This window comes from Condylostylus longicornis, unplaced genomic scaffold (genome assembly GCF_029603195.1).
Source record: "Condylostylus longicornis isolate FDR11 unplaced genomic scaffold, ASM2960319v2 ptg000048l, whole genome shotgun sequence".
Lineage (NCBI taxonomy): Eukaryota > Metazoa > Arthropoda > Insecta > Diptera > Dolichopodidae > Condylostylus > Condylostylus longicornis.
Window position 1 is genome coordinate 7,233,346 of NW_026578017.1, and position 17,410 is coordinate 7,250,755.

Here is a 17,410-nt window from a genome sequence, read left to right on the forward strand (position 1 = left end):
AAAAACCATGTTTAGTCAAAATTATTATTAACACATTCCCTGTCCGCTGAGCCACATATGGTTCAGGAAACGTGCGCTTGATAAGCACTGATATGTTCCTGAGCCATATGTGCGTCAGGGGGTATATGAAACTTCTAAAGCAAATTATTCGACTGGACGTAACGGAACTGTACAGTACAAAAACAGTTTCAGTATGACTACAAAAAACAAATTATTCAAAAAACCCTATTGGACTTGTCCGTCAATTTTGTATTGGGACAGGGACCGTGTTAAGAGTAAGTTTTACAGAAATAATATTAGAATTAATAAAGAAATATTTATTTTTATTACACGTAATTATTCTCAACATAATTAATAACTAAACAGATATGTCCGGTTTCAGAACTAAACCTTTTATATTTTTTACATTGAATCCTCTTCTATTTCTTCTGTTATAAGGTCATCATTTTGGTTTAACTGTAATATACCGCTGACATGACGTGGGTCGAATCCATCTGGAATTGCTGTAATTCTCATTGATTGTCTCATAATACTTTGCCTTTTGAAATCTTTAACTTCCTCATGTTTTTTCCTTTTGAAAAATCCAAGCTAAAAAATATTTAAGTTTTGTCATTTCGGTTTGAGTTACTTAAATAAATATTAATGCAGTTTAATTTATTCACTTAAAATGAGTTAGACTTCTTGGAACACTTACCTTATAAAATAGAAAAGCAATTAGAAAATAGACTATTAAACCTATAACGAATGAAACAGCATAAATCCAAATTTCAGATTTCTGTATGGGAACAGTTTTTATGATAATTTCTTCAACTTTTGATCGAAAAGTGAATATAGTCGGTGTACAATCGTCTCTGTAAAATTAAAAGGAATATTTTATTAAAGAAGCAAGAAAGAACAAAATAATTCAACTTTGATTTACATAATACAGTAACCTACAAATATGCCCAAAAATTTAAAAAACAAATGCTACGCTAATAGTTTTTCTAACAGTAACGTCTATTAATTAAAATATAACTTTCTCTGTTTTTATTTTAATCTGGACGGTTTTTTGTAATACTTACGCGTTTGAACAAAGCTGGCTGCTAGCGATGAAATTCAATTTATATATGAAAAACTCAGTATTATATTTTTTCAATAAATTCCATAAATCTTTTTGATTCACTTTAAATTTGATTATAATTTCAGAAACACTTGTCGATGATGTCTTTAGCTTGTCAATTATGAAAGACTTAGTATGTAAATTTTCGGAAGAAATCGTATCAAATTCGATTTTATTTTCGAACGGAATAACTTTTATGAATTCTGAATATAAACTTGGCAACCAATGTGTAGTATCTATGCAAACACCCTCAATAACAGCACTGCGTTCTTTGCGTGAGTTAAGCAATTCAATAGAACTGTTACCACTATTATTGTTATTACCAATATCATTTATTTCATTTAGATTTAGTTTAACTTCATCATTCAAAAACAGTTTAAGTGGTTGAACTGGTGATATGATTTTACTTGAATTGAAATTTGATACAATTGGATATTGAATGCTAAAATTTAAATTAGTCAGTGTACTTGGTCCAGCATTTTTTATCTGAAATCAAAATTAAATTTGGTTAAATCGGAAATTTATAAAAAATTATATTTAATTAAATTGTATTTTATACAATTATATTGCGTCATCGAAATTATTCACTCCAATATTTAGAAACAGATACATTAAAAAATGGTTATAAATTTTTAAGAATTCGGAAACTGTAATCATTTTAAAAAAATAAATTCTAAAGTAACACTTTTCTCTTGAACAAGTGAAAATAGTTAGAATTTTCGATGCATTTACCCTTAGTTTTTTACTTTAATAGAAATTTGAAAAGTTTGCAGTTTCGGAAAAGCAAAGCGCCGAAACAGAGAAGTTCTGCACAAATAAGTTTCTAGTAGAGACCCTTTTTTGAAAATTTCAACGTTCGATGTTAAGAGTACACAATTTTCTTTAGTTAGCTTTGTAAGCTGACATACACCTGCAGACAGATAAATAAAATTATTTGAATTAAAATAAATTGAATTGCCGACTTTCTTTACAAGTAAAATCCAAAACACAAACAATTATTAAAAACAAGTAATATTTCATAAAAAAAAAAAATCGGAGTTGAGTTTAATTTCAAAATTGAAAATTCAAATACAATTAGTACAACGCGGACATCCACTTCTAACTATCGCCTATAGTTATGGCTGTATACTTATGTGAGAGTTGCAATAATGTTAAAACTTACTTGAAATGTTTTCTCAAATTCTATCATTTGTTCTTCACCTTCATACAAATTAATAAACTGAGAGCCCTCAAGAGATGTTTCAATAACTTCTATATCACCACATCCAACAATTGCAAATGTTAAACTAGCAACATTATCACTATGATCAATTTCATTGCTTGAACTGGAGACAGTCGCTTTAAAAATCAATTTTGATCCTTTCAAATTAGAAATATCAAAAGTTAAATTCAAAATTTGCTGCAAATAAAAAATTCAAATTAATGAAATATTTTAATAAATTTTGTTTTAATTTTAATTTAAGGTAATAAAAAATTTCGATTTTCTATTTAATTTTTTGAGTCTACAATGTCCGATCACTATAACATCAATATTCTTTAACAAGGTAAAATTTATTTTATTTATAAGTAACAAGGTATAATAAGGGTTACTTAAAGCATTTAAAAATAAATTACATTTATTTATAAAAAAAGGGAATTGTAACAAGAAATAAAAATTTTATATTAAATACCGTTTCATTTTGTTGCAGGACCAAATTTTCCTCATTCGATAAAGCACATTGCAATATTCGTTCTTTATTTTGAAGATTCAACATTTTACACTTAGAAGATTCCTTATATAGAGGTATATTTTGATTTGTTGTTATATTTATGCGTGGTAAATATGCAGGATCATTCCCCACCAAATTCTGTGTTTTAAAACTTACTGTTAAATATCGATTCAGATCCACAAGCAGTATACTCCTAAATTTATTTAGAAAAATTTAATATAATTATTTTACTCTATGTACTTCAAAAATAATAATAAAAATACATTCTAGGAAGAGTTCGTCCCCTAAAGTCACCCATATAGCTAACACAGGAAATATTAAACTTTGAACAAAATTTATTATAAAACACGAGTAGCATTATATGAGCGCCCTTTACTTCCAAAAATATATTTTAAAAATATTCACTTAAATAATAATAAATATTACGTAATGTGCCAATACGTTACGTAACTCAAGTTTTTAAATAATCATTGAAATGAATATATTTTTGATATCGGGGTAATTGTTTTATTGTATTTTCGGAATATTAATAAATTTCATGTATGAAATTATTTTTCAAAACAATGCCAATAATAATCGAATAGTGTGTAATTCAAAACATTTTTACGCGGTCCAACCGCATTTTCTATGTATTAGATTACATCCATGAAAACCGAATAAGACAAATTTCAAGTTTTACGAAAATATATAACTTTCACCTTAAAAATATTAATTTAATTGTATTTTGGAAATTCGATTTCTAGACTCTGATTTCCATAAAAAGTTTGAAATTAGTTCTTTTACATTTACACAATCAAAATGTTACCATTATTTTATGGAATGCGTCCGATAGAAACACTTTAAAAAGGGAATTATTAATTTCTATTTGAATTATGCTGAAATCGGGACCGTTTTTTTTATCATATATGTATCACACACACTTACATTATGGTGACGGTAAACTACACACATACCTTCCAGATTTTTCAATTTCAACTTTAAGATTAGAATTACAGGTACGATTTCCATCACATAAATGCTTTATGTATAATTCTTGATTAACTGATTTATATTTGTCCTTTGGATGAATTACAACACAATTATTGCAAAAATCTTTTTCAAATTTTTTTTGAATAAGGTCATAATATAATTTTAATACAAAAGGTTTCTCCCTTTCTTCGTGTTCAATTGTTGCTGTATGTTGACTACATTTAATTTGATTTTGTTGTAAATCAATTTCACTTATAGTTTTTGTTGCATTATATGCAAATTTAATCCTTTTATCCATTGGGTTTAAATTTAATGTTAAATTAAATTTTAAAATCCCATTAAATTCATTTTTTAAAGTTGTAAAGCGTATACAAGTTTTGAATTCAATATTCGGTTTTGTATAATGAATGAATTCCGGAAGATTTTCAAAAAAAATATCTACACTTACAATTGGATATGCTTTATAAAGGTAAACTGTATCAATATTAACAGCTGAAACCACAATATCATTTACACCATTACTATCGATGTCGGCACCATTTGATATTGTAAAACCAAAATTATGTTTTAGGTGTATTTCATCAGAAAATTTTGGTGATTCAAGAATTTGTAATGGTATTGCATATAAACCATTTGAACTGCCTTGATATATATAAACTTTTCCATTTTTTTCATATGGTGCTCCTACAGCAATATCATTATATCCATCTAAATTAATATCACCTAATGAAGCTAAAGATAAACCAAATCTACCATATGAAAATTTACTTGGAGCAACAATTATTTCTTTTTTTTTATAATTGTTAATACTATCGTATATATAAATAGCACCAACTTCATAACGATTTTTTAATGAATAAAATGGTGCTGATACAATAATATCAGAAAGTCCATCTTGATTTATATCTGTTGCTATAACGGAATAACCAAAATATTCATAAGGTTGTGAACCTGTTAATACTCGTTCCCTTTTGTTTAAATTATTTTCATTAACTACAATAACATTACCGACACCTTTATAACGTGGAGCACTAATAATATAAGATATTGCACCATTTTTATTAAGTATACCAGATGTAATAGAATAGCCGCCATAAGAATCACTTTGAGTTACTGAATCAACAAGTTTTCCTTTACCATTATTTAAATTATAATGAGTAAATGCACCACGATTTCCATCACAGGTTGGTGTCCCAGTCAGAAAAATTTCTCGTTCTTTAATCCAATGACTACTAAAACCAAGATTTAGAAACATACGGCTATAATGTTTATATTTTTCATAATCTGAATAAATAATTTAATTAAATTTCTATTACAATTTTTAATAAACAAATATTATAATACCTGGCAAGCTTTGTTTGTACTTTTTAGAATCAGTTTTAATATTTCTTTGAATGTAACATACTCCGGAAATACGAAAATATTTGAATGTTTTAACAAGCGGCGCACATACCATAAAAGGATTATCTCCATTTTGTTTACCTATAACATTTCCTGAAATTGAAGCACCAAGCCATTGATTATCTCTCCTTTCTGTTTCATTTTCCGGCCCATATTTTATATTTCCGTTTTTTTCAAGAACAAATGGTTTGCATTCCTCTTTGTTTTCAGTAACCGAACAAATATATAACAAACCTGATTCATTAATACTTTCTTGACTTGCAAGACTTGAATTAGCTCTTGGAGCACCAACCAAAATTCTAAACTTTTACAGATTAGTTGCTATTAAATTTTAAAATGAATTGAATCAAGAAATTATTTGTACCTATCTTTCTGTAATAATAAACTTAATCCGAAATAACTTGGTTTTGCTCCAGTAGAAATATTTTTATTTTGTGTATATACAAAATTTGGAACTGGAGATATATTATAGCAAATTATACAAAATAATTTGTGAATTAATAAAAAATTTATTAAAATTATTTTCATATTTTTTAATTTTTTTTTGGAAAAAATTTCTTTTAATGTTATCTAAAATGACCAAAACTTTGAACTACACTGATTTTACTTTATCATATCATCGGTGTTTCAGTATTCAAATTCGGTTTATGTTTAAATTTATACAACCGCAAATGAAAGCCGATGTTGAGCTTTCATAACAATTTTGAATAAAGTGAGATTAAACAAATGGTTTGTAATGTAGCACTTTTTCCTTCAACAACTGAAAATTCGGCTTTTAATACCAATCTATGTAGATACTACATTATTACAATATTACTTTCATTCATATACTAAATTATTTCAAATATTTGCATACATTTAGGATTAATAACACATGCAATGTTTGAAATAAAAAATATTTAAAGAGACAATAACATAATGCTCGAATTTAATGGTTGATCGCGTGAATCAAGAAAAATAATTAAATTTCTTAATAGCGAATTACCGTTAACTTTCTGCATTCATAGAAATTTGGAAAAGTTTACAGTTTCGAAAATATAAGGTGCCGAAAATTAGAATTTTACAAATTTCGAGAGGCAATAACTTGAAAGGAGATGTAGGTAGAAAATTTATTGTACTAAAGTATGTATTAGTGTCTAAAAGCTGCTAAAATATCAGACTCCTACAAACCGCAGTCTAGAAGAAAAACGATATCAAAAATTTGGGAAAAACGAATTTTAGATAGCGGTAAATTTCATCAGCCGTTTTTTTTTGTCAAGTTCAAACATGCTACGCCGCGATATAAGACGCTTATGGTTTAGTTACAATAAATAGTTAAAAAGTGGCATTTTTAAGGTTTTTGTGGACTATAACTCTTAAAGGGGGGAGGTAGATAAAAATTTTCTTCTACGGAAATAAGTTTCCAGTAGAGATCAATGCACATATGAAATTTTCTTTCTCCAAAGATGTATACTTGTAGGCATGTCCTCGGACGGACAGGCGGTCAGACAGAACTAAACTAATAAACATTTTTTCCAAAAGTTTTTTGGAAAAGTGCTAAAAATATATTAAACAATATTTCGAACATATGGGACAAAATAAGGAAAAAAATTATTTTTATTTGCAACCTTCATAAATTTATTATTTTTGTGGTTAAAAATTTGAACAATAGTTTAGAATTTAAATAGTGAACGCATTCCATAAGAGGAGTAATTTTGCTTACACATTTTGTGTTTTATTTATTTATTTATTTAATTTACTTTAAAATCATATATTAATAAAATTATATTATGTCGGCTAAGTGCAATTTAGATCCATACGACATATTTCTGGAATTGAGAAAAATACGTTTGATTTTTAGCAGCATTGGATTTAAAAACTATTAGGAGTTTGATTATAGTTTTTTCAGGTTTTGAATACAAAGTTTCATTTAATTTCGAAGCAGGGTTCGAAAGTAATAGCAAGTTATGATAAAAGAAGTCCAACGCAATTTTGATCCATATGCACTTTCTATGATTTGTATTCATGTATGAAGATCAAAAAAGGAACAAAATAAAAACGAACCTTGGTTCTTCACGCTTCATTATTTCTCATAATATCTTGTATCATATGAGTAAAGAATCGCGAGATCAAAAAATTGAAATTTAAAACATGAAATATGAAAAAGTTTGATTTTCCTTCACCTTTCAAAATGTTTCTATCATTAAAACTATGCCATTATTTAAGCGATTTATAAATTTCTCCAAGGAAAGCTACACATATATAAATGAAAAGTCATCCAAGTTTTTTATTAAAGTTATTTTTAAATCTACGTTTACCTTAATCTGAAAACCTTTTTAATTGTACTTATTAATTAATTTGTTCAATAGCCATTTTGAACGCAATTTTTAATAGAACAGAATGTGAACCCTTATATTTTATTTATATAGAAATTTAGAATTTAATTGTGTAACTTAATTGATGAATTTATGGTCAACACTTTTCAATATTATACCCTTTTATGGAAAGAAACTTTTAAATATTTTCAAAAAGACTTTCAGAGGTGGATGCAAATTGGTTTATTCATAAGACTAAACTAAATAGCAAATGAAACGGATTGCATATATGGAACAAAACTGCACTCAAGCGACAAAATAATTTGTGAATTATAAAACAAAACAATTAAAATTCATCTGTCATAAAATTATTTGAATAAAATCCTTCTTTTAGTTGTTCTATTGGTGGGGGACTTTGTAAATCTGTTATACTAAAAGGTCGATCAGGTTCTACGCTTCCATGATGCCGTTTCCTTTTAAAAAATCCAACCTTTAAATAAAATTTGTATTCATAAAATATTTAAATTTAAAGCAATATTCTACCTTATACAAAAGTAATCCAATTAAAAAATATATAATAGCTCCACTCAGAAATGAAACAGCATAAAGCCAGGCAGGAGTTTTTGTTACTGGTTGTTTAATTATCAAAATATCATGGACAGCTGTTCGTATTGAAACTGACACTTTATTTTTGCTGTGACTGTTAAAAAAAATTTATTTTTAATTTTATATTTGATTCTCTATACTTTATTTAATTTTTAAACTAAATTCTGGACTTTATAATGTGGACAGAAATTTTGTAAAAACATAAGATATAAGTCTTATGTTTTAGTCATTCGGTTTAATCATTCGAAGCTATTATAAACTAAGTAGCAATTATAAGAAGCAAATAATTTTAAAAGGAGTTATGGAATTTCAAATTGAACAGTTCCAAAAACGATTTCAAATATTTTCCAAGGTCTTTCGTTTAAATGATTCTTAAATTTAAGAACTCCTACGTGAATTTTCGGGAACATGATTCAAAAAATCAATTTTGTTATTTCAATTCACACTTAATATTAAAAATTTTTTTTTTCTTTAACAAAATACTCTTTCTAAAATTTAAATTTTTCGTTCATATTGTTAACTTTGAAACCGATCCTTACCTCCATTTTCTTCGATTTTTCATAACACCAATATCAATTTTATACAAAAAATATTCCTTTCCAGTCTTTTCCATTATTTTTTCAATATTTTCTAAATCAAGTGCAAAATTTATTGACATTTCCACCTTTTGGTTTTGTTTTGCCTTAAAATTCGGCATTTGGACACTTTTTTTTAAACATAGATTTTGATTTTCCAAATCCTTACATGTCAATGAAATTGAATTATTATTAAACGGAAAACTAATAAAATCATCTAAAGTATCTATTGCTGTTATGTTAAATGAAAAGCGTTTGTTGGCCGAAATATTATTTTCTCCTAAAGAACGTTTCGATATATTCTTTTGATTTATAAAATCCAAAGGATTAATTTCGTTTGCTGTTGTAATTCTATTTGGTTTCCATCGTGTATAAGCTTTTAATGTTGTCATTGGTATCCTAGGAATATTATTTCTAGTTATTAATATTGAATCGTTATATTTTCCAATAACAGTAAAACTTTTGGAATTATTTTGAGGATGAATTAACTTTTCACCATCAGTAGTTGTTGCTGTCGGTAAAGAAACTGGAAATTGAATGTCATCTATTGTACTAGGACCTAAATTTGTTATCTAAAATTTATATTCAATTTCTAACAATTTATACATATATGTTAATTATATTTATAATTTAAATTGTTACATAAATTTCACAGATATAAGAAGATCTTGATGCAAGTTTTATTTTTTTATATTATAAGTCAAATCCCAATAACTAATAAAAGTAAAACAATGTAAAATTTCATGTAAAATTTACAAGTCTTTCGAATCTTTCATGTAAAATTTACCTAACAAATAAATATTATTTGTATAATAACCTTAATTGATTTGTTCACATTTAACACTTTTGGATGTTCATCAGATAAATGAACAATTTGAGGTTGGGAATTTTCTACAACTTCCATAATACTAGATTGTAAGAAATTTATTTCAATTTCATTTACTTGACCTTTTCTAATGGAACTAGATACATAACTGTATGGAATTGCTATTATTATCAATGTGTCATCTTGTAAATTTTTTGTACTAAACAATACTTCAATTTTTCTCTAAAATAAAGAAAGAATATTTTATTATTTAAGAATAATAGAAAAATCTTGTAATTTTATATTTTCATACCGAATCATCCAGTCGTAAGTATAAGTCATCATTACGCCACAAATCACATTGCAATACGAAATTGATTTCATTGCAGAATTTTGGTATTTTTCCAAAAGAAAGTTTATGATTTGAAGTTATATTAATTTTTGGTAAATAGGCTCTACGTTGATAATTTTTAATTTCATATTCAATCATAAATTTTTTATATTTTCCAAGTTCTAAATAGAAGTTTTCTTCCAATTTTTGTAAGCTGTAAAATCAATAAAAATAATATTTATTTAAATGAAAATAATATTATTAAAAATTACTTTTCCATAGAAGTCACATTAATTTTTAAGTCTGGTATACAATCATTACAAGTATCGGTCATTTTAAATTTTTTGTATATGGTTCCCTTTGAATTATGATCATTGACAGTAACACAATTCTTACAAAATTCTTCTGTTAATGGATTCTGTACGATTTCATAGCTCATTTCAATTTCAAAAGGTGTCATAATTTCTTGCCCTTCATACTTAATTAATAGAAAATTAGTCTCACAATTATTTTCACCAGATTCAATTGTTATTCTATATTTTTTTTCTGTAACTTTCATATATTCTTTAGAAAGAAATGTTAAACGATTATCCGGATATCTAGATTTCACCGTTACATCAGAAACTAAATTTTTTATTGATCTTGATTCAGTATTAAAAAATTGCATACAGGTTTTAAATAAATGATCTTTCCCAATTGGAATTTCATCAGTTAAATTTTGAAAAGTTGCAACTATTGAAATGGTGGGATATGTTAAATATAAAAAAACTTGATCAGCATTTGGTGCACCAATAACTAAATCATTAAATCCATTTCCATCTACATCTACCCTACCACCTAAACTCATTCCATACATACTATTAATATTTAAATATCTTGGTGATCTTAAAATTTGTTCTGGATTTTCTTTTAATCCTTCACTGCTACCAAAATATATATACAACAGGATATAATATACAACAGGATTTTCTCCAAATGGTGCAGATACTGCTATATCATTAAAAGAATCATGGTTTATATCACCAAGTCTCGTCATTGCTGTACCAAATCTTTTTGCAGATCTTCTTGAAAATGGTGGTTTTATAATTCTATTTGTAACTTGAAAATCAGATTCAATATTAAATATATAAATTACACCAATTTCATATCGTCCTTTTTCGGTGTGTAATGGAGCTGATACAATTAATTCGTTAATTCTATCATCATTTAAATCATCAAGTAATAAACTATATCCAAAATATTCATATTTCTGTATGCCTGTTAAATTAAATTTCATTGTAGTTTGATCTTGGAAATTGTCAAAAATCAAAACAGCTCCCGTGTCGAAAAGTTTAGGTGCTCCAATAATATAATAAGAAGCAATTGCATTTTTATCAAATTTTCCTGTTACTACTGAATATCCCATATATGACCATGAACCAATACAATTTTCAGAAATTGATAAAAAATTTATGTGCTCTATTTCAAAATCTGTATAAATTGATGCTCTACCATCCCAATGTAAAGCACCAGGTTCGCCAAAAATAGTTTTTCGATTTATTTCATCTTTATATAAACTAAATCCCATTTGAGAAAATTCATATCGATTACATCCTTCTGAAGAATCTAAAATTATTTTATTATTATTTTATTATGATTATATTCGGATTAAATAGATCAAGATGATAAATAACAGATTTAATAGATCTATTTTACCTTCGCTTTTATGTGGATAAAATTCTATTTCCCAATGATTTTCATTTTTATTAAATTTTAGTTCATAACAATTCCCGTCCATAATTTCTTGATCTTCTCCATTCAAGTTAAAAATAAAAAAATGTCTAGGTGCACAAACCGTAATTGAACCCATATCGTCACTGTTACCATAAATTGTGCCACCTAACCATTGATTGTCTGAATGCTTTGAATAATTTCCTTGCGGATCAAGACCTATTTCACTACATCGAGGAGTTTTGTTTTCAGAGGGAATTGTGCAATTGTATATTCCACCAGATTCAAAAATTGATTCATCTAACAAAACAGAATTATCTCTTGGAGCCCCAATTATTATACTGAAATATAAAATGCAATATAATATTATAAACAAATATCGAATTTATTCTCAAAAGAATTGTAACCATAAGTATATAGTCTATTCAATTAAAAATCACTGCTCTGGTTAGTACAAGTAGTTTGGTTATACTAACCGGGACAGTGTTAAAATTAATAAAAATTATTACTCTTAAGGACAAAAACTATTAAGGTAGTTAATTTTGATTTGGTATAATATTGAGTTGGAATTAGAAATCCCCTCCCTCTTTTGCGGGGCTGCATTTTTGAATGCTGTTTCATTAAAATTTAAATACGTACTTATTTTAGTATCATTTAAGTTTCACTTTCATTTACAAGTTCTATTTATTAAAAAAAAAAACATTTTTAATTTTGTGTCATAAATACCGCATTTACTAAAAAAATTTATGGCCATCGACCACGGATGAAAAAGATATCCCCAAATTTTAAGCAACATGAATGAATAAGTAACTAAATCAAGTGTTCAATCACCTACCTAGTAATAATACAAGTAAATTGAAACCACAAAACATGACGATGTACGAATGAAAGGGAAAATATTAAAGATAAAAAATTGTTTTGGAGTTTTCCATCATAAATACATGCAAGCAACATAAAGTAAATATGTTTGTATGTAATAATTACACAAATGTAAAATTATTATTGTTGTAAATTTGTTATTGTATTTGTATGAGTAAACAATGCGGTTTTCTGAATAACAGTTTTGAAAGAACTTTATTTACACAATAACACTTATTTGAATTTTATCACATATTTTTCGACGAATTTTTGAATTATTCTGAATTTTAATTTCATATCCATATTTTTCGGATTGTAATAGGGTTAATAAATTTATTTCTTCATACCAAGTTTCGATAATTTCAAAAAAAATCTATTAGAAAGCTTGACAGAAAAGTTTTTTTAATTTCCTATAAGAATACCATAAACATGAAATAGTAGTCTATCAATTTCCTATACCTTATTCTCAAAAAGTTAGACCTTAGTCAATACTTTTCGAATGTTTTCTTGTTACCATAATATCATGTAGTAAAACTTAATATCACTAGATACATTTAGATCAATACACTCTAAGTGACCACTTGAATGTTGTTCTATTAAAATAAAATAAATAACAGTCCAGTCAATTTTTCAATGCATTTTTATAAGACCTTATTTGGCATTCATTTAATTGTCTTATTTATTAATAAGAAATAACTTTCCTATTGGAAATACTTTTTAAATAGAAATCACATATATTATTCATGACATGGAATTGCAATCTGTAAATACGTCTTATGATATACACACAAATATCTTGTATGTAAGTATGTATATGTAAACAATATTATTGCAATTTCTATAATTTAAATGATTAAACTACTTTTAATTTAAAAATATTTTATATTAAAGAATTTTTATTATGTTTTAATATTTTTTCAATCCCACAACTTGTAAAGTACTCCTGACACAGAGAATTAGTGTGAAATTCCTGCAAAATGTTACCAAACTTTAACCAAGAGTAAATTAAAAGTCCTTAATCATTTTCTCATACCGTTTTGCAGAATTTTCATCACAATTATGAACAGAAAATAATCAACGATTTCATTTCTAATGCACTAGTTAAAAAAATAAATAATATTTTTAATAATTTACAATATAACCTTTTATTTCTTAAAATTAAACTAAATCCAAAATATGAAGGACGATCATTATTTTCACTTTTCGGAATTTTAAAAATTTGATTTGGAACTGGTGAAACATTAAATGTAAACACTTGTATCAAATTCCAACAGTAAATATATAATAGGAAAATTTTTAATTTAATTTCCATTTCTTAAGCAATAAAAAGTATGCACCAGAAAAAAAAACAATTTGAATCAAATATACATATACATACATATATGTATATTAGTATATGTATGTAAATATTGTAAGAATGTTTTGCTTATTTTTATTTCCAAATTAATTTGATCCGTTCAACTCGAAATTTGTACTGTAACTGAAGAGAATTTCAAAATATTTGTTTATAAAATTTCAATCTAACACAATGAAAATTAACGTGTAAAACCAACACAACTACATAAAATGAGCATATCAAAAATGAGAAATAAAATTGATTTATTCATATATAGAGTATGGAACAGCCGGGTTATTATTTGAATTAAATAAGTTGTTTTAAGGCTAACTAAAGTGTATAATAAGCAATACCTGGCAATAAATTCCAAAATATTTCTAAAATGTAAGATAAACGATTTTGTGTACACTGTACAAAATCGGGATGTAGGAATAGTTTCAAAAAATTTAAAAATTTAATATTAAAGAATCTTAGCAATAATTTGTCAATTCTACTTTCTCTAAGATGCTTAAATTTAAAGTATACCAGTAAAATATAAAAAATAAATATAAAAAATATTTTAAAATTTTATTAATTTATTTTTTTTTTAGAAATTATTGTTGTATCTGTTGTAAAACGTTCGATATTATTATTGTAAACATGAACCAATCCATACAAATGATTCGTGTCTGTAATAAAATTTTTAAAGCTTTTACGATAAATTATCACTTACGATTCAATACTCAGAATAAGCTCTAATGTTTAGGCTTATTTTGAGAATCAAGGTGAAGAAATTAGGTGATAGTGATATTTTTATCATAAAAATTTTTAAAATTTATCAACATCACAAATAATTAATATATCCTTCCATTGTATATACATTGTATATATACCAGAATATCACAAATTAAAAATAGATATATGTATGTATAATTTATTTATAATGGAAAGGAGAAGAAAAGAGTTATAACAACAATAATAATATTTGATATAGAACGAAAAATCTTAAATCAGTACAACAAGTCAAGACAGAGAGATTAAAAACAAATCTTCTCAAACTGGCCTCGAACCAGTGGAGGATGTTCTTAAAGGACGTTCTACACTCAACTAATCATATCAAAAAATCTAAAAAGATATGAAGAAATTATCAGCGATTTGTTCTATTCGAACAAAATTTTAAAAAAAGATATTTCACTACAAGTGCCGAAATAAGAAAAAGAGATCATAAAAAAAAATCAAGACTTAAAAAAAATAACAAATTTTCTGTAAATTGTAAGGATCTTGTATATTGGATATATGAGCATTTTGTGAAAACTCCTTAAAGTATTTATTTTGAAATTTGAGTATTAACAGTTCTTAGTAAATTATCTGAGATAAGGGATAAAATTATATTACTTAATATAAAAAAGTGCGGATATTTTGTCACCCCAAGCAAGGCAACCATACGAAATGTCAAAATTTAAGAAAATATGATGCGATATTAATCAAATATTAGCAATAGAATTTTGGGAGTCCTTTTCGATTTCACTATTGAATTTGCTTTCTTAAGTTTTTTAATCATGAATGTTGTCACAGAATAATTTTAATACAGTCTTCGAATAAGTACATATATGTAGAACATTCAAACAGCAAGAACTAAGCACAAATTTAAACATTTTTTTGCGAAAATTGCAAATTTTTTAAAAAAATTTTGCATTTGTATTATTAATATTTTAGCAGCGCTGTAAGCATTTCCGTGAAATTTTTTAAGTTAAGAACTGCATAATACGTCTTGAAATTTAATCCAAAGAATGATCGAAAATATAATGTTTTATTTTTCGAAATTGGTTTTATTATTTTTTATATTGAAATGATTAAAGTGGGGCTTTAAAACTTTTTGATGTAGTTGTTTGAAAAATTTCAAAAAATTAGTCATTCTTAGTTTTTTTTTTCGATTACATACACCACGATTTTCAAAATTAGCTATTCTTAATTTTGAAAAAAAACTTTAGGATCTAATATCTAAATTCAAAACAAAAAAAATATTTCTAATTCATTGTTTTTATAATAAATTTCTTTGTATAAAAATAACGTTTAACGAATGTACGCAAATAGTTTACAATTATTGATTAGTCCTTTTTTCTAAAAATGCATAATAAGTGTTTAATAAAATCTTCACTTACAAGTTTGAAAGCCACGCTTTCGTACTAATAGCAATCATATCATTAAATATGTTCCAAATAAAAGTTGTCCTTTCATTGATTTTAATATCCGAGGACAAGTGTTATTCCAAAACCAATGATTAACAATTTTAGGTTTTTTTAAATTTTTGTATGGATTTATTTTAGGTTTTTTATAGTATAATAATTTAGACATAAAGAACTTATATAAAACTTATATTTACTACAAAAGGGAGAATAAACCCTGTGAATTTATAAAAAACGAAAAAAATAGAATTGACCGTGTCACCTTTATGATACCCGTACGAATTTGTTACCCTATGTGCGAATAAATATATCATAGCTGAAAACGGAACAGACTATGATTTTAGGTTGCCATATTACCAAATTAATTTATACAAAATTTCAGCACGGTGTTTTCAATATTTTCTTAGATATGGCCAAATTACTGATGAAGTTTTAAGGCAGCTACCAGAAAGAGCCATGCAATTTCAACTAATTTTATCAAAAACATTGGGCCTACTTATATATTTGCTAATATGAAATTTCAATACCACAGCTTTTATAGTTTCTGATATATTGTAAAATAATTTTTGATGTTGTATGGCAGCTACCAGAAGAAGCCAAGCAATTTGAACAACTTTTATCAAACACATTGGCCCTACTAATATGTTTGCTAATATGAAATTTTAATATAACAGCTTTTATAGTTTCTGAGATATAGCCAAATAACTTTTACCCGAACCAGTACCCGGATCATGTGCAATTTAAATAGGGTTCTGGCACTTACTGCAATAAATCATTTGTGAAAATTTGGTGAGCTTAGCTCAATTAGCTATGCTAAATCGACTCAAAATTTGACGCTGATCAAAAACATACACTTGAGTCTATTTCTCAGATAATTATTTCTTAGCATTACAAACGGCAAATTTAGTATACCCTTCGAACATACGTTCGGGTATAAAAATTATAATTAATAAAATTAATAGCAGTTTGTAAAAAACATTCCTAATAGTTTTTAATAAAAACAATTTTTGAAACATAAAAATTTATAAACAATTAAATATCAAATGACATTTTAGTAAGCGCAAGTAATACAATTGAGTCTAGAACAGAGGACAGCAAAAAATATAGAACTAACTCACTATTTTCAAGCTTTGTCACAAAGTTTTTAAAATTTTGAAATATAATTTCACATAAAGAGTCTATGTTCTTTTCTAGGTACATTTTATTCAGCTTCAACTGCTTAGTATTTTTTCTTAAATTTTGAAGACAAAATTTACAAATTTTTTCATTAATATTTTCTAAAATAAAATCAAAACAAACTTTTGTTAATGTGAAAATGTAAGTAGATGTAAACCATGAATTCCAAATTGCAATAATACTGTATCAACTGCAGTTTGAGTTGTAATTACTATTCAGTAATAAGAGCACAGAAGCTAATGTGTGCGTTATTACATTATTCGCAGATTCTTGAAGTCGGGATTAATATCGAATATAAGTTTTTTTGTTTTAATAAAACAATAAATCCAGTTCCTTTAAAACTATCAAGTTTGTTTGTTAGTTTAAACTCTGTATT

At 25.9% G+C, this 17,410-nt stretch overlaps 2 protein-coding genes across 2 annotated transcripts; both read right to left on the minus strand.

The window, feature by feature from the left end:
• Window positions 1–402: 402 nt before the first annotated feature.
• LOC129610828 (uncharacterized) lies at window positions 403–8,722 on the minus strand. Its single transcript, XM_055523579.1, has 12 exons — window positions 8,618–8,722; window positions 8,016–8,172; window positions 7,887–7,962; window positions 5,543–5,633; window positions 5,122–5,477; window positions 4,226–5,061; window positions 3,762–3,865; window positions 2,770–3,001; window positions 2,262–2,498; window positions 1,062–1,585; window positions 695–851; window positions 403–588 (listed from the first exon to the last, which is right to left on the minus strand). The coding sequence occupies exons 1-12, from the start codon at window positions 8,689–8,691 to the stop codon at window positions 403–405; spliced, it is 3,030 nt and encodes a 1,009-aa protein (XP_055379554.1). The 5' UTR covers window positions 8,692–8,722.
• A 1,043-nt stretch (window positions 8,723–9,765) lies between these two features.
• Window positions 9,766–15,872, minus strand: LOC129610829 (integrin alpha-PS3-like). Its single transcript, XM_055523580.1, has 5 exons — window positions 15,835–15,872; window positions 11,485–11,840; window positions 10,459–11,394; window positions 10,062–10,413; window positions 9,766–9,913 (listed from the first exon to the last, which is right to left on the minus strand). Exons 1-5 carry the CDS (start codon window positions 15,870–15,872, stop codon window positions 9,766–9,768), a joined length of 1,830 nt encoding a protein of 609 aa, XP_055379555.1.
• Window positions 15,873–17,410: the final 1,538 nt, after the last annotated feature.